We start from the raw sequence: 26,048 nt of genomic DNA, 5'->3' as shown, positions 1-26,048 counted from the left end.
TGAGAGTATCTCGCCCACACAGCAGAGCCTGGCAAGCTGCCTGTGGCATATTTGATAGGCCAAGAACAGTAACTAACAAGTCTCACAATGGAGACGTTACTGCTGCCCGCTCGAGCAAATCTATGAGCAATGGGATGACAGTGATACAGTGAAACTGGGATAGAAGGAAATGGGCGACCGTTGTCTTTGCCTCATCTGACTCCTTCCCTTCTGTACAGAGTCCCTAGATCTCAGAACTATAAAATAAAGGTAAAATTTCTCAACTGCTCTCTGATTCCATTTTCAATTGTGCAGCTTTGGAGCCAGCCTGGATGTGGAGGAGCCACGTAGGAATGAGGGATCCGTGCTCTCTTAAACCTTGCTCCCCAGAACTAAAATGAATTGAGGAATGAGCTTGGAACAGCCATCACTTGCTGCTACAATAATATTAAACCCTGCAGGGATGCTAGGTCCCCACACTTTCGTGTTCTTGGCCCAAGCTTGCCCAAAGCAATAACCTCCTTCTAGGTGTAAATTAGTACTCTGGAGGAAAATAAGTCTAGATTAAATACATTTAATGTTGAAAGATCTCCAATTTAAAAAATCTTGTTTCATGGGGATTTTCACAGGTATTGCTTTTAAACATTTAGTTTAATTATAAGCTATAGATATAGTCCATTATCATGACCTCTTGGTGAACTAGGATATATTGACTTTTCCTCCCTAGTGGTTATGTAAACTGAATAAATAACAATTTATAGATCACTTTCTGTATTTGAAGTACCATAGTAAGTAAGATTTATTTGATTTATTTTTACATTTTGAGCTTCTTTTGGTAAAAATGTATCTAAAGCACATGGCCCATATTTATTTCTTCATTATCATGTGTACAAGACAGAAAATGCTATTACTGTCCTAGACTCAGATTGAAAGTCAGTGGATGGGTTTGCCTATAGGAAAGACTCTGAGACCTGCTCAATTCTGCTGCCCCTTTATTCATTTTCAACTATTCTTTCTCAATATATTACTTTTGAGCAGACCAATATTCTCTTGATTATCTGGGAAAGCAAAGCAATCAAACATTGTTGGCTTCTGTGTTGCTCTAAATTAGTAAATTCTGAATTTGACATTCTATTCATTCAGCCACAGCTCAAGAGGGAAACGAATGGGGTAGAGACAGCTCATTTCTTTAATCTTGAGAAACAGATCTCCAGTTTGCTTCTCTTGGTTATGTCCTAAATCACTGAGATTTTACTAGATTAGTGGAGAAGTCCATTCATAGGTATAAATTATTACCCAGCTCTGTATTGTACCCTGGTACCCTAATTATAATGGATGTGAGCGAGGTTTGATGTATGTCTAGAACCAAAGCTTGTCATCATTTAGTAGAACTTTTTTTCTCACAAATGAGAATTTGTGTGAGCTGATCTAATCTATTAGGCAAAAACTTCGTTTTCAATTTAGAAATTCTGATGTTGCTTATCAAAAGAAGGAGAAGAAGGCAAATAGATTTCTGAAATAAGTTCCCAGATACAAATGTAGAAGAGTAAATCTCACTCTTCTTTCCTAAAAATCCCTAAACCAGACCCAATCACAAGAGATTAACCCCCCCCAAAAGAAGAAACCCAAAAAGAACAAGGCCAGGCATGGGGTGGGCAGAGGCTATTATGTCTAGCTGGAAAAATGAGAGAAACTCAGAATCAGGAAGCCCTGTAGGTGGGGTTATCTGTTGGGGTAAGAGGTTAAGGTAAGCCAAGAATGGGGTTATTTTTTTTCATTCCATGTGAACTTTCAGCTCGCCTTCATGTGGTATTTTTCTGTTTTTAAGAATTCATGCTTTTTTTTTGTCTGTGCCCACTCATGTATATTTCTCATTACACATAGCAAGGCTTGTAGTTTGCTCTTTATCATTTTGATTATACCATCCCAAGAGTCAATACACTGCTAAGATCTCAGCACTTGGAAAAGAGAACTTACTTTTAGTACAAACTGCTTTATGCATATAACTGAACTGAGACAAAAAGTTAAACAAAAGAACTCAATGGATGCTCTTATGCTTAGTAGAGTTTAGAATATTGTATCTGTGGTTATTCTTAAGTGATTATTTTATTAAGTTAGAAGGAGAACTTTTATTAATGAGGATAGAACTTTGCTAACTGAAAAACTATCCAAAAGACAAAGTTTCTTTAGGTGTTATTTCCTGCTGTTCACAGAGACCTTCGCTTTAGAGATTCTTATTTCTGTGTCCATTCCCATATGTCTCTAAATTGACTTGGAGAAACTAGTCGTTGATGAAGTTATGCAGTAACTTCCACACCTCCATTATTGATTTCTCGTGTGTTTAAGTTTGTCTGAAATGGGAGCATTTAAGCATTTAGTGGAAGCTTAAATAATGGTGCTTTAATGATAGCTAAGGCAGGTTTTATCATCAGCTTTCTCGTGGGGAGCAGCCCCGCCCTCTGACGGCCTTTCTTGTACTCACAGGACAACAGTCCCCTGAGAATGACAACACCATCAAGGACCTGCTACCAGAAGATGCAGGCATCGACCACCAGACTGTCCACCAGCTGATCACCGTGCTCATGAAGTTCATGGCCAAGGACGAGAGCAGCGCCGAGTCAGACATTAGCAGCGCCAAGGCCTTTAACACGGTCAAGCGGCACTTGTACGTCCTACTTGGCTATGACCAGCAGGAAGGCTGCTTCATGATTGCGCCTCAGAAAATGCGCCTGTCAACTTGCTTTAATGCATTTATTGCAGGAATAGCCCAGGTACGTGTAAAAACAGCTTCCGGAAATCACACCCCTGGGACTTTTTTTTTTTCCTTGAATCACCCTGAGCTACAGTTACAGAACTTTCATGTTTGAGTTTCCGTCATACAATGGTCAAACACCCTCCCTCCATTTTCTACCACCAATGTCCCCAGCACCTTCCCTCCCCCTTCCCAGCCCTCCCCCTGCCTCCATGGCAGACAGTTTTCCCCATACTCCCTCTCTACTTTTGGGCATTATGGTTTGCAATACAGATACTGAGAGGCCATCATGTTTGGTCCTTAGTCTACTTTCAGCACACATCTCCCACCCCGAGCGATCCCTCCAACCATCACTGACTCAGTGGTCCCTTCTCCATTCCAGGGCTTTCAGTGTTTCAGCAGGTTCAGGTACAGATTCTTATTGTCAGATAGTTCAGACTGAGAACCAGGGCCCAGACTCAAAATTCGGGAAAGACTTTATTTAAGGGAAGGGGAAAGAATGCAGGAATGATCCCAGATTATGGAAAGGGCCTCTTAAGCCAGGATTCCAGAGAAGGCCAGAGACTTTCCCCCTTTTATATCTTTTTAGCAAAAAGTGTGTGTGTGTGTGTGTGTGTGTGTGTGTGTAAAAGTGTGTTGGGGGTTGTGGAGTGTGTAAGTGTGTTGGGGGTTGGGGTGGGGTGAGCATCTCTTTACTATGGTCTAAGAATGTGGGTCATTAAACAAGAGGAAGAGGATGCTAAGATGATTCTTCCTTCTGGTGTCTGGAAGGCAGGGCTGGGTCATCTGGGTTATCAGCGACCGCCCAGGCCACCCTTGTGACATTCCATAGCAATGGTTCCCTTTCTTTAGGGCCATACCCCCAATCTCATTCAGCTATGTTTCCCTTTTGTGCCTCTCAGTAGAAGCAAGTCTTTAACTACCATTTAACAAACACTGGGAACACTGGTTGGGTGCAAAGGTTTGTGCAGGTTATTTTATTAGGGAGGGGGATTTGGAAGGTAAAACAGTAAGAATCAATGTAATAAAAGGGTGACAGGATTCTGAGGGGGGAGGGAATGAGGGTAAAATATATATATATATAATAAAATATATATAAAATAAAATATACCATTTCAAATATATTAAAACTTTTAATCAGTTTAACAACTGAAGCGATAGCACAGCGGGTAGGGCGTTTGCCTTGCACACGGCCGACCCGGGTTCAGTTCTTCCGTCCCTTTCCGAGAGCCCAGCAAGCTACTGAGAGTATCCCGCCCGAGCAGAGCCTGGCAAGCTACCCATGGCATATTCAATATGCCAAAAACAGTAGCAACAAGCCTCCCAATGGAGATGTTACTGGTGCCTGCTCGAGCAAATCGATGAACAACGGGATGTGCTACAATGCTATACTATTTCAAATACCAAATAGGACATTTTGATAAAATTTTTATTTTCAATAGATAATTTGACAAATGGCTAGTTAAGTGGCTCAAAACAATGTTAATATAGAGGGTAAAAAATATTCTCAGGGTCTAGAGAGATAGGACAGCAGGTAAAGTCTTGCTCTGTAGGCTGTCAAATTGGGTTGATCCCCAGCACTGCATAGGATCTCCCGAACCCCCCTTAATCCCCAGGAGTGAGCCCTGAGCATAGACCCAGGAGGAAGCCCCGAGCACCACTGGATGTGGCGAAAATATTTTTTTTAATTATCATGCAATTGGACTTTTTATGCATATTGATCATCATTAGTATTTTGTGAGAGTCCTTTGAAACATTTTGCCCATGATTCGATGGTTCATTGCTTCCCTTTTGGTTTATTGATGGTTCTCCATAAATTTCCTTCAGTTATTAACTTTTCCTCTTTCAGGTTATGGACTATAACATTAATTTGGGAAAACACCTTCTCCCCTTGGTGGTCCAGGTGCTCAAATACTGCTCTTGTCCTCAGCTACGGCATTATTTCCAACAGCCACCTCGTTGTTCCCTCTGGTCCCTAAAACCTCACATCCGACAGATGTGGTTAAAAGCGTTGCTCGTCATCCTTTACAAGGTGAGTTGCTGCAGCCTCTCCGCAGTCGGGCACAATGATTCGCTTAGAGAGAATTAAGTGGAGGATGTCACGGGCTAATCACTTGACTTTCAGAAGAACCACAATGTGCAATTAGTGTTGAGCAAAGAAAAGAAATGGATGAAATGAAAACAGAAAAGAAAAGAATAAAAGCAGAAAAGAAGACCATGCCAGTGTAGCACTATAGCACTGTCTTCCCGTTGTTCATCAGTTTGCTCGAACAGGCACCAGTAACGTCTCCATTGGGAGACTTGTTGTTACTGTTTTTGGCAAAATATTTCAAACACAAAGTGATGAGTGATAAGACCTTAACCTACAACCTCTGTTTATGCTCAGAAGAATCTTGTATTTTTTATCTAGGTATTAACTATTATGCCCCCCAAAAAACCACAAAGAACATATTTTAAATTGTGTTCATTTGCCAAATATCTCTCCAGATCATTTGTTTTGGCGGGGTGGGGAGCAAGAAAGAATTTTAAGGATAATGAAGACCTGGCATGCATTGTTGGTTCAAGAAGAAAGCAAGGAAATTTGTTGTAAAAATGAAGCTATGCTAGAAATGCATCCTTTTAATTTTTCTGTTTCTTTTCAACCCCAAGAGAAACAAGAGGAAAAAAATTTTAAAAGGAAGATCCATTGACCAAACATAGCCTTTAGAATAACCATTTCTCTTGTTCTCCCTGGGTTTTATTGAGCAGTACCCCTACCGAGACTGTGAGATCAGCAAGGGCCTGCTGCATCTGATTCATATCACGGTCAATACCCTCAACGCACAGTATCACAGCTGCAAGCCCCACGCCACGGCAGGGCCCCTGTACAGCGACAACAGCAACATCAGCAGATACAGCGAGAAGGAAAAAGGTACTTGCCGTAGCCCCGCGCTAGCCAAGACATAGCTTGCGTTCACAATACGTTTCTGCACCGTGTTTTTTTTTAGGATCTAGGAGAGCGCCTCTAGAGAAGGTTCTGGAGCCAAAAAAGCAATTTTCATTTTTCCAATGGAATGTTGTGGTTTTCATTCTTAACACCAACGGTCAAGAGAAATCATTGCGGTGCTCCTAAAGTTCCGTCCAAAGCAATAAATGTTTTATATAAAAAAAAAGAAAATGTCTGCTGTTTGCTTAGTCTTGGTAAGCTTTTTCCGTGTAGGAGAGAGAGCTGGCCCCGGGCCTGGCTGGCACCAGTGGAAACAGTCTTGTAGGGATCTACAGAGTATTGCAGGCTTGTCCTGGTGTTCACAATTTGACTAAAGTCTAAGCTTGTTGAAGAGCGTTTTCTCAGCCTCTTTATTCAGTAAAAATCAAATTAAGTAACTGAAATAAAACATTTTTCCCCCTGCATAGATTTCCATTGTTTCCAATGGTATTTCAATTATTTCCAATTTTTTAATTGATAGCTTTTCCTCAAAGGCAGCTGTAGAAGCGAACTTTAGATAAAGTCAGTTCCAGCCTGGATGTTTTCAGAGAGCTGAAGGACCAAGGTTTATTTCTTTAAATCAAGTCGCAGACTCACCTGTGAAAGGTAACATCATCTGGTCCAGGAGAAAGCCCAGCTCCGAGAGGGCCTTTGCTGCTTTGGTCTCTGGCCCTGACCTGGTAGGGCCGCTCTGGGAATCTCTGAGCCAAGGTTCACCTGCTCTTTCACTGCTGAAATGTCGTCGAGGACATCTAGATCAGTCATGGACAAAATGCTAAGACCTTGCGTCTTGAAGTTCTGGCCCATTTAGCTCCTTCCGGAAGAACCTCTTCATCAGTTTAGGCTTTAATTTCTGGGAAATTCGATAGATCAGACCTCTGAATGTCCTCAGATGTGACCTCACTGTTTGGGTCAATTCCAGATGAACCAACTTTCCCGGACGGGGTGGTGGGGAGGGGTATTATATCTTGAAGTCTCTGTCTCTAGCATTCTGAGAACTACTTCAAACTTAAATGATAGAAGATGCATAACTGCATCCTCAAAAACCCAAATTTTCAAAGGGGGATATGAAAACTACACCACCGAAACACCCAAATATTGTGTTGCCTCTCCCCAGATACAGAAATTTGATAGGCTTCATCATTTTTGCCAAAGTTCACAGGGAGTTTTGTACCCATTTCATTCTCTGCTTTATTATTATTATTTATTGAGTTAAACAGATTAGTATGATTTCTTTACCTAATATCTACGATTTCAATTTCATTTACTAGTAGAATTGTGTGCCGTGGAATGGACACTGTCCCTAAAATTTAACATTATGCTGTAGGTCCTTATCACTCAAGAAAATTTAATGACACTTGAGCTTTTTTTTTTTTTCATACTGGTGGATAGAAATACAGGCCAAATACTGTGAATTCAGTGATGTTCAACTCAAATAGCAGGTTGATCGCATTGATTACGATGGTAAATGAACCTGAGTCGCCTTTTATCTTGCTGCTTTGGCCTTTCTAAAGGATGAAAGAACAACATTTGTCAGGCAACCTCTGTGGGTTTCCAGGACCACCTCTTCCTCATGGTCGTGTTTTGGGGTTTAAAAGTAGCCAAATGGCAATCTCAATAGATCCTCTATCTGACCAGTTTGTCTGTGGAGCCTGGGATCAGGAGTCAAGGATTCTTTATGGAACTCATAACAATTCCAGAGGGAAAGACTCTTCAGAGAAGTCTATATTGAACAGGAAATGTTTTCTGTTTTCTTTTTCCTTTGTTTACTCTTTCAGTCCATAATCATTTGTGGAGCTTTTGAGACAACCGGTGCCTTTTATAAGCTTCTTCTGTGTGTTGTGTGTTTCATTACCAAATGTAGAGTACAGTATTTTGCATTCACAAAGTATAAGGTGCATGTACTGTTAGGCTGTGTCTATGCCAGTTCTCAAATCTCCAGAAGGCATGTTTTTGGAAAGGCCACTCCTTTTGTTTAATTTCCTTTGGCCAAATTAACCTGAAAATTCCCCCCCAAAGCAGGTACATTCAAGCAGTATTAGAGGTTCCTGGCCATGCGTGTCCATTTTCAAAAGCTTTGGGAACATTTCCCCAGAAAGGCATTCTTGAAATACTGAGATGCCCTGTGGGAATATTTGCTTAAAAAATGCTGCCAACTGTCATGTGAAAAGCATGACAACCTTGTACCAGCTTGGTCTACTCAACACAGGGATCAGTGATGCCCGGACGTGTTCCCCCGCCAGGGCTAGACGTGGGCTGGTCCAGAAGCACCCCCAGACCTTGATTCAGAATGCTTTCATTGAAGTGCTTGTGTAGACACAGCCTAAGAGAGAATAACCTCTTAAGTGTAATTTTGACTTTCTCTCCCCAATTAGAAGAAGATAGTGTTTTTGATGAATCTGATATTCATGATACACCTACTGGACCCTGCAATAAAGAGTCTCAAACTTTTTTTGCAAGATTGAAAAGGATAGGCGGCAGCAAAATGGTGAAATATCAGCCGGTTGAGATGAATGTGCAGAGAAGTATGAATTTTTTCCTCTTAGTCATTTATGCAGAAATGTTGTACTCTACTGTTTGTTTGGGGTGAAATCTTAATTTGATTGCGTTACGACACATTTTAATACCATTGATTTGATATCTCTGTATGCACCAGCAGTATATATATAGACACATTTATATATATACGTGGATTAACAGATACATCACTAGTGTCATGATTGTCTTAGAGGGCCATTGCTTATTTGATTTGTTGCAAAATGTTTGCTTCTCTTCCACACGATTTGAATCTAGTTTCCTAGATTGGCCTCAGCCAAAAGTGACCCCCCCCTCTCCTGGGCACCAATGATAGGGCCGAGGAATAACCCTGAAGCCTGATTGGGGACATACGCTCTGAAATGACCGATCTTGGTTCTCTTCCATTCCAGAAGTCTTCTGGTTTTTGAAATTAGAATGAGCCTTCCACCACTGAACCAGAAAGTCAGTCTTCCCTCGCTTTCTGGTGGAACTGGGGCTGTGATTCTGACTTAGGCCGATTGCTTGCCCAAGTACGAGGGGGGAGGAAAATGGTGAAATCTCCAAGTAAAATAGTACTAGCTTTTTCTGTTTTAATCAGGTGAAATAGAACTGGCTGACTATAGAGAAACGGGTGCATTACAAGACAGCCTTCTACACTGTGTGAGAGAAGAAAGCATTCAGAAAAAAAAGCTGCGCTCTTTTAAACAAAAATCTCTTGATATAGGGAACGCAGACTCGCTCTTGTTTACGTTAGACGAGCACCGTAGGAAGTCCTGCATAGACCGCTGTGACATAGATAAGGCTCCCGCCCCCGCTGCTTATGCCACACACAGACAGCACGAACATGGACGGCCACGGCAGAATTCCGCCACCAGGCTGGACAATGCGGAAATCCCCGAGAACCCCACGTTGGAAGGCTTGCAGGAGCCTCGACGGCCGGTCATCCCCGAAGTCAGGCTGAACTGCATGGAGCCGGTGGAGGCGAAGGCGGGCTCTCCGGGGAAGGCTGTTGCCAGAGAGGACTTAGATCTCATAGATCTGTCCTCAGAATCCAACTCTGGGCCCGAGAAACGCTCCGTGCTGTCAACCTCGGACAGTGACTCCCTGGTGTTTGAGCCTCTCCCGCCTCTCCGAATAGTGGAGAGTGATGAAGAGGAGGCAATGGAGAACAAGAATAACGGTGCCTCCGGGCATGCTGCCTCCTCATCCTCTCTCCCCAGCAACCCGTCCGTCCTCAGCCTCAGCACCACCCCGCTCGTCCAGGTCAGCGTGGAAGACTGCTCCAAAGACTACTCTTCCAAGGACTCAGGAAACACCCTGTCCGCCGGTGACACCGACTCCACCCTCTTAGCTCTGGAAGACCCCACAGACTCGGAAGACTCCGCACGGCCAGAGGAACTGGCAGGGCTGTCCGGTGGCAGCCCGCTCACGCTCAGACAGAAGCGGGATCTCCTGCAGAAGTCCCCCGCGCTCCCAGAGATGTCGGTGGATGAGAATCCCGAGCCGCACGCGAAGGAAGAGAAGCCGGCGGGGCAGACGCCAACTTCGGGGCCCAAAACTGTCCTCCTCCAGGTCCCGGAAGATGCCGAGAATCCCCTGGCCGGTGAGAGGCCCGAGCCTGGCGGTGAATCGGATACGGAGCAGAATCCCGAAAGGAAGGTGCCGGAGGAGGGGGCCGAGGAGTCTGAGTTTAAGATTCAGATTGTGCCCAGGCAGAGAAAACAGAGAAAGATTGCCGTCAGTGCAATTCAGAGGGAGTATCTGGACATTTCCTTCAACATTCTAGACAAACTGGGCGAGCAGAAAGATCCAGGTAAGCTCGTGTCTCTTCGTTCTCCCAGCCTTCCCTTCTTCTTAGGGCCTCCACCCTGATGCCGCCGCACCAAACTCAAGCTTAGGATGTCCTGGAGTGGTATATTCTCACCTGCCTCAGGGCCCTGCTATCCCTTCCTGCTTACCAGTGTGTGGAATTCAGATGTGGTTCCATCGGCTCCATAAATGTTTCTGTATTTGTTGTTTCTTAACTCAAAAACTAATTCTTGACCGTCTTTGACCATTTGAGGCAATGGTTCATTCGTATCTAGGCAACTCAAGTGTTATTATGATTGTTGTTGTTTTTTTGGGGGGTGGGGGGAACACACTTGGCTCAGGGCTGACTCCTGGGTCACTCCTGGTGCTCCAGGGAACCATATGTGGTGCTAAGGACTGAGCCAGGTTCAACTCTCCGATTCTACATATTTTCACTTTGCTTCACCGGCAAAAGACATTCCTGAATTGCTCTTTTGGTATCTCTTTCCCCTTGCTATGTTACGTGCACTGTGATAAAGTTCAAAGGAGGAATATGCAGAAAAGGCGAAAATAAAGAGTGCCTAGAATGATTCAGAATGGACGGTTTCACCACGTCGTGTCCACATCTGATTATATATTCAAAGCCAATACCCACAATCTGGAGGATATTTTGTCCCCTCAAGAACCAAAGACCGGGGCTGGAGTGATAGCACAGTGGGTAGGGCATTTGCCTTGCACGCGGCCGACCCGGGTTCGAATCCCAGCATCCCATATGGTCCCCTGAGCACCGCCAGGAGTAATTCCTGAGTGTAGAACCAGGAGTAACCCCTGTGCATCGCCGGGTGTGACCCAAAAAGCAAAAACAAAAACAAAAACAAAAAAAAGAACCAAAGACCAAAACCCAGCTAACGTAGATCTGAATGGGTGGAGCCTCCTTGTACACCCATGGATTTCTTGGTGTCGTTTCTCCAGTGTCTTTGGAGACACTGTTTCTCAGGAAGGTAACAGGAAAATATGTCAAACTCATTGTCCGCCTCTTCCTAAGACATTCCCCTACACTATCTTGCCCCAGTCACAGGGACGGGAATGGGTCTTTCTCAACTCACACCCAAGCTCTATGCAGCTCCAGAAAAACAAGAGTAGAGTACGCAGGGGAGGTTACTGCTGGAGGTGGCTAGAATCCAGGACAGGGAGAACCGGTACAGTTCTTAGAGACCTTTCGTCTAACTCCTGATGACCCTTGAGTTCCATAGCAGACCTGACACTAGGAAGACGTGACGGTCTTGCTCTAGGCCACACAGCCGGGAGTTGGGGCTAGGACTGAATTTAGTCTTGCTCCTCTGATTACTCCCCGTGATGCAGTTCCTCAGAGAATGGACTCAGCTTTTCGCTCTGTCCGAGGACACTTCCCGGGATTTTTTAACTGTTCATTACCTCCCAGGACAGGACCGAGGTGTGTACCTTGACGTTGCTCCTTAGAAAGCAACTCAGTCAACAGGAGTGTATTTGAAAAGGCACGTGCTCTGACCAGAGTCTGACCATAATACGTTTAAGAAGATTTTTAGGGAAACTGAGATACCTTTTAATTCCTTGGAGCCAGGGAAAACTCTGTGTACAGATAGACGGAAGCAGTGACCTGAAAACTGTGGGTGTCTATAGACTTGGCACAGAACAAGTCATAGAACAGCTGTGGAGTGGGAATGAGTGTTAGGAAAATTGTAGGAAAGTTGTAGGCTGTAAGTTTTTATGTGTGAATGTCGCCTTCTTTATTCAAATCTATGCCAGACTATTCTCCAGACTTACGTGGAAGAAACTGACCTTCTTTTAATGTTACCAGAACAAGAGCAGAATATCTGACAGTTGTGCTAGGTCTCTAGAATATGTTTGTCTTTGGGATTTTATAATAGGTATCTCACCACCGTAATAAGTTTCTCTTTAGCATCCCACCCTGTCCTGGAGACACACAGATCTCCTGGGATGCTGGTATCACAGAGTCGCTCAGGCTTCCCACTAATTCCTCTTAAGGGGAAAGCTCAGACATTTAGGAAGCAGCAAAGAACTGGGGTGGCATTACCAAGTGCTCTATGGGGTAGACACACACTTAAATCATTGTAGTTTAACAGGGCATCACTTATTTATTAATTGAATCACTGTGAGATAAAGCATTACAAAGCTGTTCATTATTGGGTTTCAGTCATACAATGTTCCAACACCCATCCCTCCACCATTGCAATTTCCCAGCACCAATGTCTACAGCTTCCCTCACAACTACCCCCCTCACCCCCAAATCCACCCTCTATGGCAGGCACCTCTCTTCTCTCTCTTTCTCTCTATCATTTTGGGCATTATGACTTGCAATACAGATGCTGAAAGGTTATCATGTATATCCTTTTACCTACTTTCAACACTCAGTTCTTGTCCAGAGTGATCATTTCCAGCTATTGTTGTCATACTGGACCCTCCTTTATCTTATCTACCCTCCGCCCCCCTCCCCGTCCCCGCCACAGTTGTGGTCATTTCCAACCATTCCAACCAATGACCAGTCTTCCTGTGGGCATCACTTATTTCATCAGGCCACTTAGCCTACCAGCAGAATATGTCTAAACCTTGGACCTTCTCACTCCACCTGGTCTCAGCCACTACAACTTCTGCATGTGCTGAGAGGGGCCCCCTGTCTGGACCCCTCTCCTCAGGCAGCAGTCAGTATTCTTAGAAACAGAAGGGGCTGCCACTGCTGCCACCCCTCCATTGGATCCTCAAATCGTTCCTAGGAAAGCCTCATCTGCCTTCAATTCTGAGAAGACTTTTCTCATGAAAAGTTCTGGTCCCAGAAGACACTGTGGTGTCAAGGTGTCCTGCACTTTCCATGTTTCTTCCACCCAGTTGGTGACCTCTTGCCATTTCTCAAACATTTTCTGCATGGTCCCACTTTGGGATCTCTTCAGACTGCCCCCTCCCGCCCCCCCCCCCCGCCGCAACACCCCCTCCCCTGCCCGGTATTGTTGTTCTCTGGAGCTATCTTCCTGGCTCAGTCAGTAGTGCTTAGGGCTTACTCCTGGCTCTGTGGTTAGAGATCACTCCTGGAGGACTCAGGGGACCTTATGGGATGCAGGGGATTGAACACGAATTGGCCACATGCAAGGCAAACACCCTTCCCACTGTACTATCACTCCGGCCCCTGTACTCAGATGCTTTTATTCTTTGAATACACACGGGTTCCATGGAGTCCTGGGTTACCCATGACCTTCACACCTACACTGACCTCTTAGGCTCCTTCTCTTCTCTGTTTTTCTTTTGAAAAAACCCAACTGCTCTATCATGAACATTAATTTATTTTATACATGATTAATTATTTGTCTCTTCCTTTAACTTGAAAGTTGTAGTGTTGTTTTTTGTTGACTGATCTCAAGTGCCTAGAAGAATCTTGGCAAATATTTTTTTAAAGAATAGTATGACATTTTCTATACAACATTAGCACAAATTGACTAAAAATGGTTTGAGTAAAGTGTATACTCTCAAATATTTGTTGCCTTCAGTTGAATATAATTAAAAGGCTTCATAAAAAATCGCCTGGCTTAACACATGGGCACACACCCCATGGGGCTCACACTTGAATGTGGTTTAATTAACACAAATTTCCATGCTAGCATCAATGTGTTAAAGAGCCTTAGTACACTACTGATTATTATAAGAATCTTATAGTAGTGACATTTCTTTAAAATTAAAGCAACACCCAGGATTTTAATAAATATGCCAATATTCTGCAAAGTCTCAGGACCTCATTTTAAACTTTTAAACACTTTTATTAAGGCACCATGATTTGCAAGGTCATTCACTGTTGACTTTTAGACTTACAGTGTCCCAACCCTAATCCCACCACCACTATCAACTTCCTTCCATGGTGTTCCCAGGTTCCCTGCCATATCCACAAGCCCCCGGCCTGCTAGCTTGACAGGCACCTTTTAAGTTCAGTTGTTAAATTTTGGGTCTCATGATTTCAGGGTGTTGACTCTGTGGTTTGGATATTTAGGTCTGGTGTTCCTTTATACCACTGATGTACCTGAGCCCCCTTGCCCCTTGGCGCCCGTTGCTTCTCATCTGTAGATACTCCTCCTCCCCTCCGCTCTATTTCTTTCCTCCTCCTTTGTATACTCTGGGCCAAGGGTGATCTAAGCATTCCCCCTTTAAACTTTTGCATCACCTCATCCAGTTATTCTAAATACCGCATATAAGTCATATCATGCTGTACTTATGTTTCTTTTTCTGGTTTATTTCATTTAACATGATATCTTCCCGTTCCATCCATGCTGCTTGACTTCATTATTCCTTACAGCTGTATGTATTCCATTGTGCTTATATATTTACCACCTCTTCGTGATCCACATATTTTTCATTGGACATTTAGGTTGATGCCAAATCTTAGCTTGTTATGCTGAGTGCTGCAATGAATATTGACGTGCATATCCCGTTTTCAATGAGTGTCCTAGAGATAAAGACCCCAAAGTGGAATTCCTGGGTCATACAGCAGCTCGATTATGACTTTACTGAGAACGCTCTATACTGTTTTCCACAGGGTTGAACCAGACAACATTCCCACCAGCGGGGTATGAGAGTTCCTTTTACACCACACCCCTGCCAACATAGATTATTCCCAGTATTTTTGATATGTGCCATTCTCACGGGTGTCATCTTGATTTGGGTCTCCCTAATAATAAATGATGATGAGCATATTTTCATGTTCCTCTTGGCCATCCATTGATCTTCCTGAGAAAAGTGTCTGTTAATTTTCTCTCTCCATTTTTAGATGGGGCTTTAAGATTGTTTTGAGGTTATATATCCTGGATATAAACCCTTAATATGTGTTGAGTACAAATATTTTATTCCATTCTGCTTTTAGTTTTTAAAAAATTTTATTGAATCACTGTGAGACAGTTACAAGCTTTCATGTTTGGGTTACAAGCACACAGTGATCAAACACCCATTCTTCCACCAGTGCACATTCCCCACCACCAATATCACCGGCATACCCCCCCTTTTCCCACCCCCCACCTCTATGGCAGACAATATTCCTCATACTCTCTACTTTTGGGCATTATGGCTTGCAACACAGATACTGAGAGGTTATCATGTTTGGTTCATTATCTACTTTCAGCACATGTCTCCCATCCTGACTGATTCCTCCAGCCATCATTTTCTTAGTGATCCCTTCTCTATTCCATCTGCCTTCTCCCCTCTGCTCATCAGGCAGCCTTCCAGCTATGGGGCAATCCTCCTGGCCCTTGTATCTACTGTCCTTGAGTGTCAGCCTCATGTGAGGTTATTCTATATTTCACAAATGAGTGCAGTCCTTCTATGTTTGTCCCTCTCTTTCTGACTCATTTCACTTACCATGATATTCTCCATGTCTATTTATAAGCAAATTTCATGACTTCATCTCTCCTGACAGCTGCATAGTATTCCATTGTGTAGATGTACCAAAGTTTCTTTCTTTCTTTCTTTTTTTTGCTTTTTGAGTCACACCCGGTGATGCACAGGGGTTACTCCTGGCTCTGCACTCAGCAATTACCCCGGGTGGTGCTCAGGGGACCATATGGGATGCTGGGAATTGAACCTGGGTTGGCCGCATGCAAGGCAAATGCCCTCCCTGCTGTGCTATTGCTCCAGCCCCCCAAAGTTTCTTTAACCAGTCATCTGTTCTAGGGCACTTGGGTTTCCAGATTTTGGCTATTGTGAACAGTGCTGCAATGAACATATAGGCATAGATATCATTTCTACTGTGCTTTTTTGCATCCTCGGGGTATATTCCCAGAAGTGGTATTGCGGGGTCATATGGAAGCTCAATTTCTAGTTTTTGAATGACTGTTCATATTGTTTTCCAGAAAGGCTGGACCAGTCAGCATTCCCACCAACAGTGAAAGTGATGTGGAGCATTTTTTCATGTGCCTTATGGACGTTTGTATTTATTTTTTGAGGAAACTTCTGTTCATTTCTTCTCCCCATTTTTTGATGGGGTTGGAGGTTTTTTTCTTGCACAGTTCTACTAGTGTCTTCTATGTCCTGGATTTTAATCCCTTATCAGATGGGTATTGGGTAAATATTCTTTCCCATTCTGTGGGCTCTTTCTGTATTTTGGTTACTGTTTCTTTTGAAGTACAGAAGCTTCTTAGTTTGATGTAGTCCCATTTGTTTATGTTTGCTTCCACTTGTATCGCCAGTGCTGTTTCATCCTTAAGTATGCTTTTAGCTTCAATGTCATAGAGAGTTCTGCCTACATTTTCCTCTATGTACCTTATAGAGTTATGTCTGATATTGAGGTCTTTAATCCACTTTGATCTGACTTTTGTGCCTGGCATTAGACAGAGGTCAGAGTTCATTTTTTTGTGGGTGGCTATACAGTTTTCCCAGCACCACTTGTTGAAGAGGGCTTTCCTTGTTCCACTTCACATTTCTTGCTCCTTTGTCAAAGATTAAGTGGCCATATATTTGGGGGTCTGTGACAGGATATTCAACTCTGTTCCATTGGTCTGTGGTTCTGTTTCTAGCCCAATACCATGCTGTTTTTAATTACTACTGCTTTGTAGTAGAGTTTGAAGTTGGGGAAGGTGATGCCACCCATCTTCTTTTCCCCAAGGATTGCTTTAGACATTTGTGGGGGTTTATTGTTCCATATGAATTTCAGGAGTGTTTTGTCTGTTTCTTTGAAAAATGTCCTGGGTATCCTGATAGGGACCGCATTAAATTTGTATAGTGTTTTGGGCAATATTGCCATTTTGATAATGTTAATCCTCCCTATCCATGAGCAGGGGATGTATCTCTATTTCCTGGTGTCCTCTTTTATTTATTGAAGTAGTGTTTTGTAATTTTCTTTGTATAGGTCCTTCACCTCTTTGGTTAAGCTGATCCAAGGTACTTGATTTTCTGAGGTACTATTGTGAACTGGATTGTTTGTTTGTTTGTTTTTAAATGTCTCTTTCTTCTCTTTCATTATTTGTATATGAGAAAGCCATGGATTTTTAGGTGTTGATTTTGCAGCCTTAGGCATGTTCTTATCTCTTAAGCTATCTTTGAAACCCCAAGATTCATTTTTAATTTAATTTAATTTCTGCTGTTTTGGACCATACCCAGTGGTGCTGACTCCTGGTTCTGTGCCCAGGAATCAATCCTGATAATGTTTGAGGGACTCTATAGGATGCCAGGGATTGAATTCGAGTCAGCTGCATGCAAAATAAGCACCCTGCCATCCTATTCCTCCAGCCCATATCCCAAGGTTATTAAGACCTTTTCTTCCAGGCCTTCTCCTGTAGGGTCTGTTTTACTTTTATTTTTGGCAGTTTTGCAGGTTTGGGGATCACTTATAACAGTAACACTGGCATACTAACATTGTGTGTGTGTGTGTGTGTGTGTGATTGTGTGCTGTGGCAGAGAAACAGCTAGTCCTATGAAAAGGTCGAGATGGAGCCACTGTGAAGTTTAAGACCCTGAAGCCACATAGGGATTCACCCTGAAGTACAGCACCATCCCACATGCCCAGAGGGCTCACTCTAGACCACTCACTCTTTTCAATACAGAGCTGCTTAAGATGGCAAGGGGGTTTGTAAAGAAAATCAGGGGGTGGTGTGCTGGGGATGTCATTGAGCAGTAGAGGGTGTGCCTTACCTGTTTAGGAGGTTTTGGGTCTGAGATTTGGCACCCCCCAAAAAATTATTTCAAGAGAATACTATTACAGAGTAATCTTTTTAGTCAAATGGATACTCTCAACCTAGAATCATGTGGGATAGCTTGTGTCCATTGTCCATGAGCAGTATTACACATATTACACATAGAAAATATTTCACGGTAGGTACATTTGGAATGAAGTGATAGCACAGTGAGTAGGGTGTTTGCCTTGATGTGGCTGACCCGGGGTTCGATTCCTCCATCCCTCTTGGAGAGCCTGGCAAGCTACTGAGAGTATCCCGCCCACATGGCAGAACCTGGTAAGCTCCTCATGGCGTATTGGATATGCCAAAAACAGTAATAAAAAGTCTCACAATGGAGACGTTACTGGTGCCCGCTCGAGCAAATCGATGAACAATGGGACAACAGTGCTACAGTGCTACATTTGTCTAGAGAAGCAGCCAATGAATGTGTCTTGCTCAGTGAATAAAATAGGGAGCCTGAGTTAGTAGTATCATTTGAGTCCTAAATATCTAGTAAGGTATAGTCTCTGCTTTTCTATTTATTACTCATGGTTTCCAGAGCACACAGACCTGTTTCCTTCAGGGAAGGCTACGGGCAGGGCACTGTGGGATCACCTGCGAAGCTCACTGGACCATTGTTCAGATTGTATTTCTTTGAGAAGGGAGTCCTAGAACCCAGACTGGAGGGGGAACTTTCTGTCCAAACTGATGAATAAGAAGCTGCCCAGCAACTTGGATTGGTGGAATAAGAGGGAAGGGGGAATGAACTATGGGCGCTCCGGGGTGTTAGGCGAAAGGGCATTCCAGGCTGACATTCAGCACCAGCACAAGGTTATGTCATGTGGGCAGGCGGGGACATTGGCCTTGTAACATTCTGGACAAACAGTCCAATATGCAGCTTAGCAAGTGCAAGCAACTCTCCATGGAAGTTGGGAACCAGAGTGTGTGTGATTCCAAGGAACTTATTGACAGGACCCGGCATGATTTAATGACTCGAATGAGTATGTTTGGTAAGAGGTGAACAGATATGGAGAAGGTCCTTGAACTTGCTTTTAACCAGAGCCCTCAAATTTAAATAACATTTCTCTTTGTAGATCCCTCTATTAAAGGACTTTCGACTCTGGAAATGCCACGAGAATCTTCCTCTGCCCCAACGTTGGAAGCAGGCATTCCAGAAACGAGCAGCCACTCCTCAATAACAAGTAAGACCAATTTCCTCTGGTGGTCATTTCACCTGTGCATGATTCTAAGGCATTGTTTAAGGGCACTGTTTTCAATTTCTGCATTTTGTATTGTTTTTCTTTCTGCATAGCTTCCTTGGTTTCATTATGAGCTAGGTTTTCAGAGATTCTGAGGCAGAGGCCCACTTTGGATATTTCAAGTGTTTGACAAATAAGTATGTTTACAGGTTAGCAAAGAATCACTGAATGGAATCATTAAATAACAATTGCATAGTGTTAGCCTAAATATGAAGGTTGGAGCTGATTTGGGGAAGGCAAAAAGCATGATTTATGGCAGAATTTTATGTAGACACCTTCATTTAATTTAAATCATCTCAGTTATTGACAGTTTTTTTTTCTCAATGACCATTAAAATATATCAGATGTGTCATGTTCCCAGAATCTGTTTTGGTCAGAAAACGAATAAAAATGGCATAAAACATGGTGGGGTGTGTAGGAAGCAGCTCTATTGAAACTGTCTCCTGACATTGGTTCTAGAATTTTGTTTAGGAGGAGCTTAAGGTTCAATGAAGTGAAGACAAGGGTGCCCAACTGGCCCAAGTTCCTACTTTTGCATGGAAAATGCAGTCAGAATCAGAGAAACAAACAAAAATTCGACTTGTGCAAACCCTTGTCACATATGCTGGTATATTTGATGTTCTGTGGAACACTACTCAAAGAGCTAGTTACTTTTCATTTGATCATCTTTTGAAGTGAGCCTGAAAAAAAAGATAAAGATTTTAACTTAGATGCTGGACTGGTAGTATGGAACATCATCATCATCATCATTCATTCATTCATCCATCCATTCACTCATTCATGCATTCACCTCTTTCATCTATGAAGGGGTTGCTGGGTGCCAGGCACTGCACTTGGCACTGGGAAATCAAAGGTCAATAACCAAGACACCACTTGTATTCAGAGAATTTCTTGTTGGGGCCAGTGAGATAATCCCAAGGACTGAATCATGTGCCTGGTACGTGCCAGACCTAGTTTGATCCCTGGCAGGCACGGTCCTTTGAACACGGCCCAGGATAACTCTGATGGTTCCTGTCAACCATTAGGAAGATCTGGTGGTCCCCAGCACCCCTGGCCTTTAGCACTGAACCATCACGTTTGCACCATGGGGCTGAGTATCACTTGGAGTCACTCTGGGGCTCCCTGAGCAACTCCAAAATAGGCTATAATCATCATCATCATCATAGGATTTATTTGGCCCTCCTCAGGAGCCAGGCACTGTGCTAAGTGGTTTGTCCAACATGGCTTTCTTCTTCAATTCTTACATCCGTGCCCCATGGCAAAGAGCGTTGGCTTCATTTTATAGATTAGGAAATAGAGAGGCAAAAGAACACAGCTACTAAGTGATAAAGACAGAAATTGCATGATTACATATCAAACTCGGTTATAACAGAGATTATAAAAATTCTAAGATTTCCAAGGGAGAGTTATTTGCTCTCTTGTTAGCAAGGGATGTGTATTTCTCAGTCTAATTATTGTTTTTGTATTATAAAATATTGATTCGAGAACATGATAAAATGCTTATTTTTAAGTCCACATTCTAAAATCATAAAACTATATTTTCTTCAAATTTGCCTGTGTTTTTTTTCTTTTTTAAAAGTTTATTCTTGCTCAAATTCCCAGTTGGGTATAATTTCAGATAGTCAGGATGATGGTGTCAGTTTAACTTTAATGCCAGTTGAATGGACCAGGAAATAAATGTATCAAGTGGGTCACAACCCTGAAGTCCTGGCCCAGCCTTCCCTCTCTCCATTAAAAGCACGTTTTGGATAGCTCCTGGTGCTGTGTTCTTGGAGGAGTTACACTAGGAGCCTTACACACTAAACTCAGCAATAAGGTTTTGTTTTTTTTTCCTTGGGGAAGTCTGCTATCATTAAAAACAATTGACAGTTGGAGAAATATTTTTCCAAACACTCAGTCCTTTAAGTCTGATAGATGCTCCTTCTTTTTTAAATTTATTCAGTCCTAAAGATTTGCTTCTGAATTACGCTCGAAGCTGCAGTTTTCAAGCCAGTCATTAAATGAATCATTAAGCAGTAAATTTTGCCAATCAACAAGAAGAATCAGAGAATTTTCTTACCTGTTTACATCGTCATTTTTATGAATCCAGACGACATGAAGTCCAAGACACAAACATTTCCATCACACCCCACCCCTCCTCTTTCAATCTCTATATTGTAGTTAATCATGCCGTGACCACTATTTACCAAGCAGCATGCTGGGTACATGAAAAAGGAATGTTATAATTGATTTCACACCTCACCAAGTTGCTGCCTTTTTACCATGGCTGCAAAACCTGTGTCCAATATTGAAGCTTTCCAGGGCCAAACTGTGATCCGGTTTCTGTCATCTCTCACGAAGGCATGAAGTTCAGAGCTGCGGTATCTGAACTGTCAGTCTGAGAGAGGAACTGACCACAAATCCACCGCTTTCACGTGTTCGGGATCATGTCGCAAAGGCAGTCAGCCATCTAGATGGCTGACAGTTTGGAGGCCAAGGTTTTGGGCTAGGTTGCTTTCTCACTCAGCAAGCTCCCTGGCAGAGCTGTTTTTCATTGTTTTCCTGGTTGGGAAATGTTACAAACTTATCTCTTCCTTGGGGGGATATTTGTCATATTATTTCCTAAAACAAAGAGCTGTATGAGACGACACTTATGAAATTGTTATTCATTGACATTCATCGAACAGTTGGCAAGAGGCTCTTACAGAGATTGAAAATAGCATCAACTGTGAAATCACCACGCTTTGGTTTTTACAACCACCTCATTCATTTGCTGGTTGGTTCCAAGTGACATGATTTCATTTGCTTCAAGTTTCCTCTAAAAATTGGGGTTGAGCTATGTCATCTTGTTCTAAAATATACACGCACACAGACACCCCCCCCCACACACACACACCTATTCTGGGAACCTCATGAACCAGGAGCCTAAAAAAGTTACGTATGCACAAGTTGCATTCAAGAAGGTTATGCTGTCAGTTTCAAGTAATATTATCTGTCTTAAATCCATGTTGGGATAACAAGGCAGTGAGTACATACATTTGAAAGCCAATGAAAATAGCTGTATTGTTGAAATGGGGACAAAAATCTGCAATCTCCAGTTAAGTGCTTTGCTAAGTCGAGAAATGCCCAGGGAACACAGCAGAGTGCCTCTGTGTTCCATTTGGACGGAAGCATCCAGGGAACTGAACAATTACAAGTAGCCAAAGAAGGTTCATTTCGGACTCTCTGTGGATGTGTTGAGCCTTTGTGTGCGATGGACTTTGGTTTCCCCTCGTAATCGTCTCCTAATTTCCTCCATATAGCTCAGTATAGGCAGATGAAAAGGGGATCCCTGGGAGCTTTGACAATGAGCCAGTTAATGAAGCGACAGCTGGAACATCAGTCTAGCGCCCCCCATAACATCAGCAACGGGGACACTGGTGGGTCATGCTTTTTCTTCCTGTTCTACCTCTCCTGTTAGCTAATGCCACTTTCTATGTGTCCCCTCTGATCCCTTGTTAAGGAATAAATTTTTTCTCGTGTTCTATGCTTCAAATCAGGTGTTATTATTATTTTTTTTAACTAAGGTAACTACTCAGTTTATTTACATTTTCCTGTTGTACTAGAGCCACCTGTTTATTCATCTAAACTGGTCCAACATTTTTTTTCTTTTCTTTAAGACCCAGATTCCAGATATTAGGGTTATCTCTTTGTGGGGTCAATGATGTAAATGTATTTTTTTTTTAAAAAAGGGAATGGGACAATGAATTCTTGATGCGAAGTTAAAAAACCAAACTACCAACTTGCCAGTATTCTGTTCTATAACTAAGAAGGCCTCCCCCCCACCAGTAAGGGGCAACAGAAAATAGCACTAACAGACATAGTCTAGTGACACGATGGTGGTAGGTGTGGGAATATGACCTCTGTTTCAGCCAGTAGGGCCACCAGGGTGCAGCCACACACCCTCATGTACAGATGATGGAAGGGCATCGAACCTCAATTTTAAAGTAAGAATGAACTGCCATCACATGCCTCTTTGAAACATAATCACGCTCCATTTTCTGAACTCCGTTACCATGCTCCATACAGGTACTACTTTCTTAAGTCAGTAGTACTGCTTCAGTCCTTCTTTTGACCCTTTCTTTCTCTCCCAACCCCTATCCTTTCCTTCCCTCTTCTTTTTTTAATTAAATGGGTCATTTGAGACACCAGATTCTCCATGTAAAACACTAAGTATAGGTACGCGTAGTGCAAATGTCAGGGTTTCTTACTGTGATGTGCTCTGGATCCTAACACTTGGATAAGGTTATTTTAAATATCTTGGTTAGTCTTTTCCAACTACTGAAATATTCTCAAACGTAGGTACTAATGAATACTAGATACTGAAAATACTAGATACTGAAATACAGAAAATACTAGGTACTGAAATTCTAGGTACTGAAAATACTTGGTATTAGGAAGGACTAGTTGTATGAGAGTATTTCAGTGCTCTCCCATATAAATAGAATTATAATGAACAATTACCTAAAACCATAAAATAGTGTTGTGGATCAAAACCATACTAGTTACATATGTCTTGCATTATTTTCTCCAAGTCAAAATAAGAGAGCCTGTCTGAATAGCAAAATCTCACACACAAGTCTACATTTACCAGAAAACTTCAACTCTCCTGGCCTTTCTAAGGGTCCTTAATACTGTAAAGATTTAGTGTTTTAACTTCCTCTTCATGAGAAGTGGTAGCAATAACATGGCCAGAAGGCAAGGGAGACAAGGAAAAAGACTGCTAAATGGTCAGCCTGAGAATTTATTGGGTTTTCCACACTAAAAAGAACCTCCTCTCTTTCCTGAGCTGAGGTAAAGATTTGAGAATGGAAGCATCTGCGTGATTAGGCCCCTGATAAGTAAATGCCCAGTTTCTGTTAGGTTCACTTGGGGTTTCCAAGATTATTATCCTGTTACCATGGCATGGAGATCAGCTTAAACTAATCATCTTAAATTCTGACCATGTTCACAACCAATTTTGATTCAGTAAAGCAATAAAAAGGAAAATTTGGTCTCGATTTCTAAGCCACATCACAATCTAAAAATTCAACATGGATGCCAAATAACCCATTTAATGGATCCTTTCCTTTTTTTAACCAAACTTTAGCTTGTTCATGACACTCTGGTTTCTTCTCATTCAATACTTCTCATTGACATGCTGTCTGAATTTCTTTCACCTGCGTTTCCCTGGGCTTGTGTTTCCATCTTCCAAGCTAGTTCATCCAAGCTGAGTGCCACTAGAGCTTCATCTCAACATCCCCGTCTTTATCATTATGGTCCCCTCTCTCCCAATAGGAGAGCAGAGGAATCTGTGAATGTGTAGTTCAAGGTCAGCTGATGTGTCACATCAGGTACATAGATTGATTTAGTGACCTACAACTCTCCAAAAGAACAAATCTGGTCCTAGAGACATCTCGAGAAAGGCAATTCTGTATATCACAGACCCCGAGTGAGTCACTGTAGCCTGTACCTGTTCTCTCACAGATCACCTGCTCTTCTCCATCCATGCACATCTGATGGCTGCCTCTTGGCCTCATCTTTCACATAAAATCAGTGTTCCAAAAGCACCATGCCTACATGTCTATCCCATCCCCCATTCCCGTTCCTGCTCTCAAATCCCGGCATCTCCTTGCTACCAGTTCCACATGTTTTCTGTATGACCTTTCTGGCCATTGCCCCAAAAGATCGCTTATTATAATTGTTGATTTACGCAAAACACTTTTTTCCCATGAATGCTGCATGAGCCTTTCATTTCTTTTCCATTTCATATCAAGATATGGGGCGTTTGAACTTTTCTTGGGGTAGGGGCAAATAACCTGGATGAGGAAGATGGTTTTAGACGCACTCCCGCTTTCATTCGGAAGTCAGTATATTTGAATGGCAGGTTACTGGTGAAACTCCAAAATACCCTACCTCCAAATCTAGATGTTGACTGTAAACAAATGCTAACATCAACAATAACCAAAACACTGACCCCAAAAGATTATTGGTTAAATTCTTGTACTGTGAACGGTGCTCGGCTGCCCTCACTGAAGACTGAAACGCTTTGTTTATCCACAGAACAGATACAGCCTGGGAAACGCCAATGCAATGTGCCCATGTGCCTAAACCCTGACCTGGAGGGGCAGCCACTGAGGATGAGAGGTTAGTTGAGTCGCAGAGACTGGGACGGTATGAAGTAAAAGAGTCCAGTATGTCAATTTTCTAGTTGCCCAGTTGGTGCTGAAACTTCCTTTTCTGCAGCTCCTCAGAGAGGAGCCAACCTTAGTTCAAACATCACCAGGAACTGAGACAGCAAGCCAGCTTGCCTTTGCACAGTGCGGGCAGGAAACTCTTCCTTCTAGTGATTTTTCAAACCCTGGGAGCACCTAATACAATTCTGGTCTCTCACATAAATTTCAGATCTTTGGAAATAGCCGTATATTTCCAAGTCTTCAGCCTTTACTAAATCAAACACCAGGGAATTCCTCCCAATACGTGTCTCTTTCCATGTCATCCTGCACCCATTTCTCCATGCCTGGGGTAACAGGAAGCGGCTTTTGATACTGCACTTAGTTTTGGTTCGACTACATAAAACGTGACTAAGGCTGATGGTTCCATTTCTGTTTTTTCCATCCCTTAAATTGTACATTATTCTTTGCTTCGGCATCTTCAGAAATCCATTAATTTGGTGAATGTTGCTCTATGGAGGTTAATGCCCAATAACCTAACCTATCTGCTTTTATTGGCGACAGCCCTAAATATTGGATCACAATACATTATATATTGTGATATAGAAAAATCAGCCTCACCATACTACTATCAAAAACACCTATTCATTTGTATAACATATACAAAAATACATTACCCAATTTTGTGTTGGGTAATGACTGTTTTGAAACTATCCAGTGTCTTTGATTTCCTTTCTTTTCTTGACTTTACCTGTAATTACAAGTCTTCACTCCAAATAGTGAAAAATTAGTTTCGTGAAGACTTTGTACAAATGACCAGATATTTTACACTTCTCACAAAATGATTTGCCACTGCTCACAAAGGCATTTTTTTCTGTTCTCAAGCAATTTGTAATATAGTTAACTAGCGTGGTTACATTAGAGTAAACATTTATGGTA

At 42.6% G+C, this 26,048-nt stretch overlaps 1 protein-coding gene across 15 annotated transcripts in view; it reads left to right on the top strand.

The window, feature by feature from the left end:
- The window catches only part of UNC79 (unc-79 homolog, NALCN channel complex subunit), a 295,942-nt gene that overhangs the window by 190,301 nt on the left and 79,593 nt on the right, over positions 1–26,048 (top strand). For 8 of the 15 annotated variants that reach the window (XM_055133643.1, XM_055133638.1, XM_055133637.1 and 5 more), the window contains 8 exons: positions 2,464–2,750; positions 4,581–4,763; positions 5,480–5,642; positions 8,072–8,221; positions 8,812–10,026; positions 18,775–18,882; positions 22,221–22,337; positions 25,000–25,083. In XM_055133643.1, the coding sequence (XP_054989618.1) occupies positions 2,464–2,750; positions 4,581–4,763; positions 5,480–5,642; positions 8,072–8,221; positions 8,812–10,026; positions 18,775–18,882; positions 22,221–22,337; positions 25,000–25,083 (2,307 nt within the window). The remainder of the gene's footprint in view (positions 1–2,463; positions 2,751–4,580; positions 4,764–5,479; positions 5,643–8,071; positions 8,222–8,811; positions 10,027–18,774; positions 18,883–22,220; positions 22,338–24,999; positions 25,084–26,048) is intronic. The other 7 variants (XM_055133648.1, XM_055133642.1, XM_055133640.1 and 4 more) reach the window with 6 other exon arrangements.

The sequence above is a fragment of the Sorex araneus genome, chromosome 3, assembly GCF_027595985.1.
Source record: "Sorex araneus isolate mSorAra2 chromosome 3, mSorAra2.pri, whole genome shotgun sequence".
In the NCBI taxonomy this organism is placed as follows: domain Eukaryota; kingdom Metazoa; phylum Chordata; class Mammalia; order Eulipotyphla; family Soricidae; genus Sorex; species Sorex araneus.
This window is presented reverse-complemented; position numbering and strand designations above follow the sequence as displayed.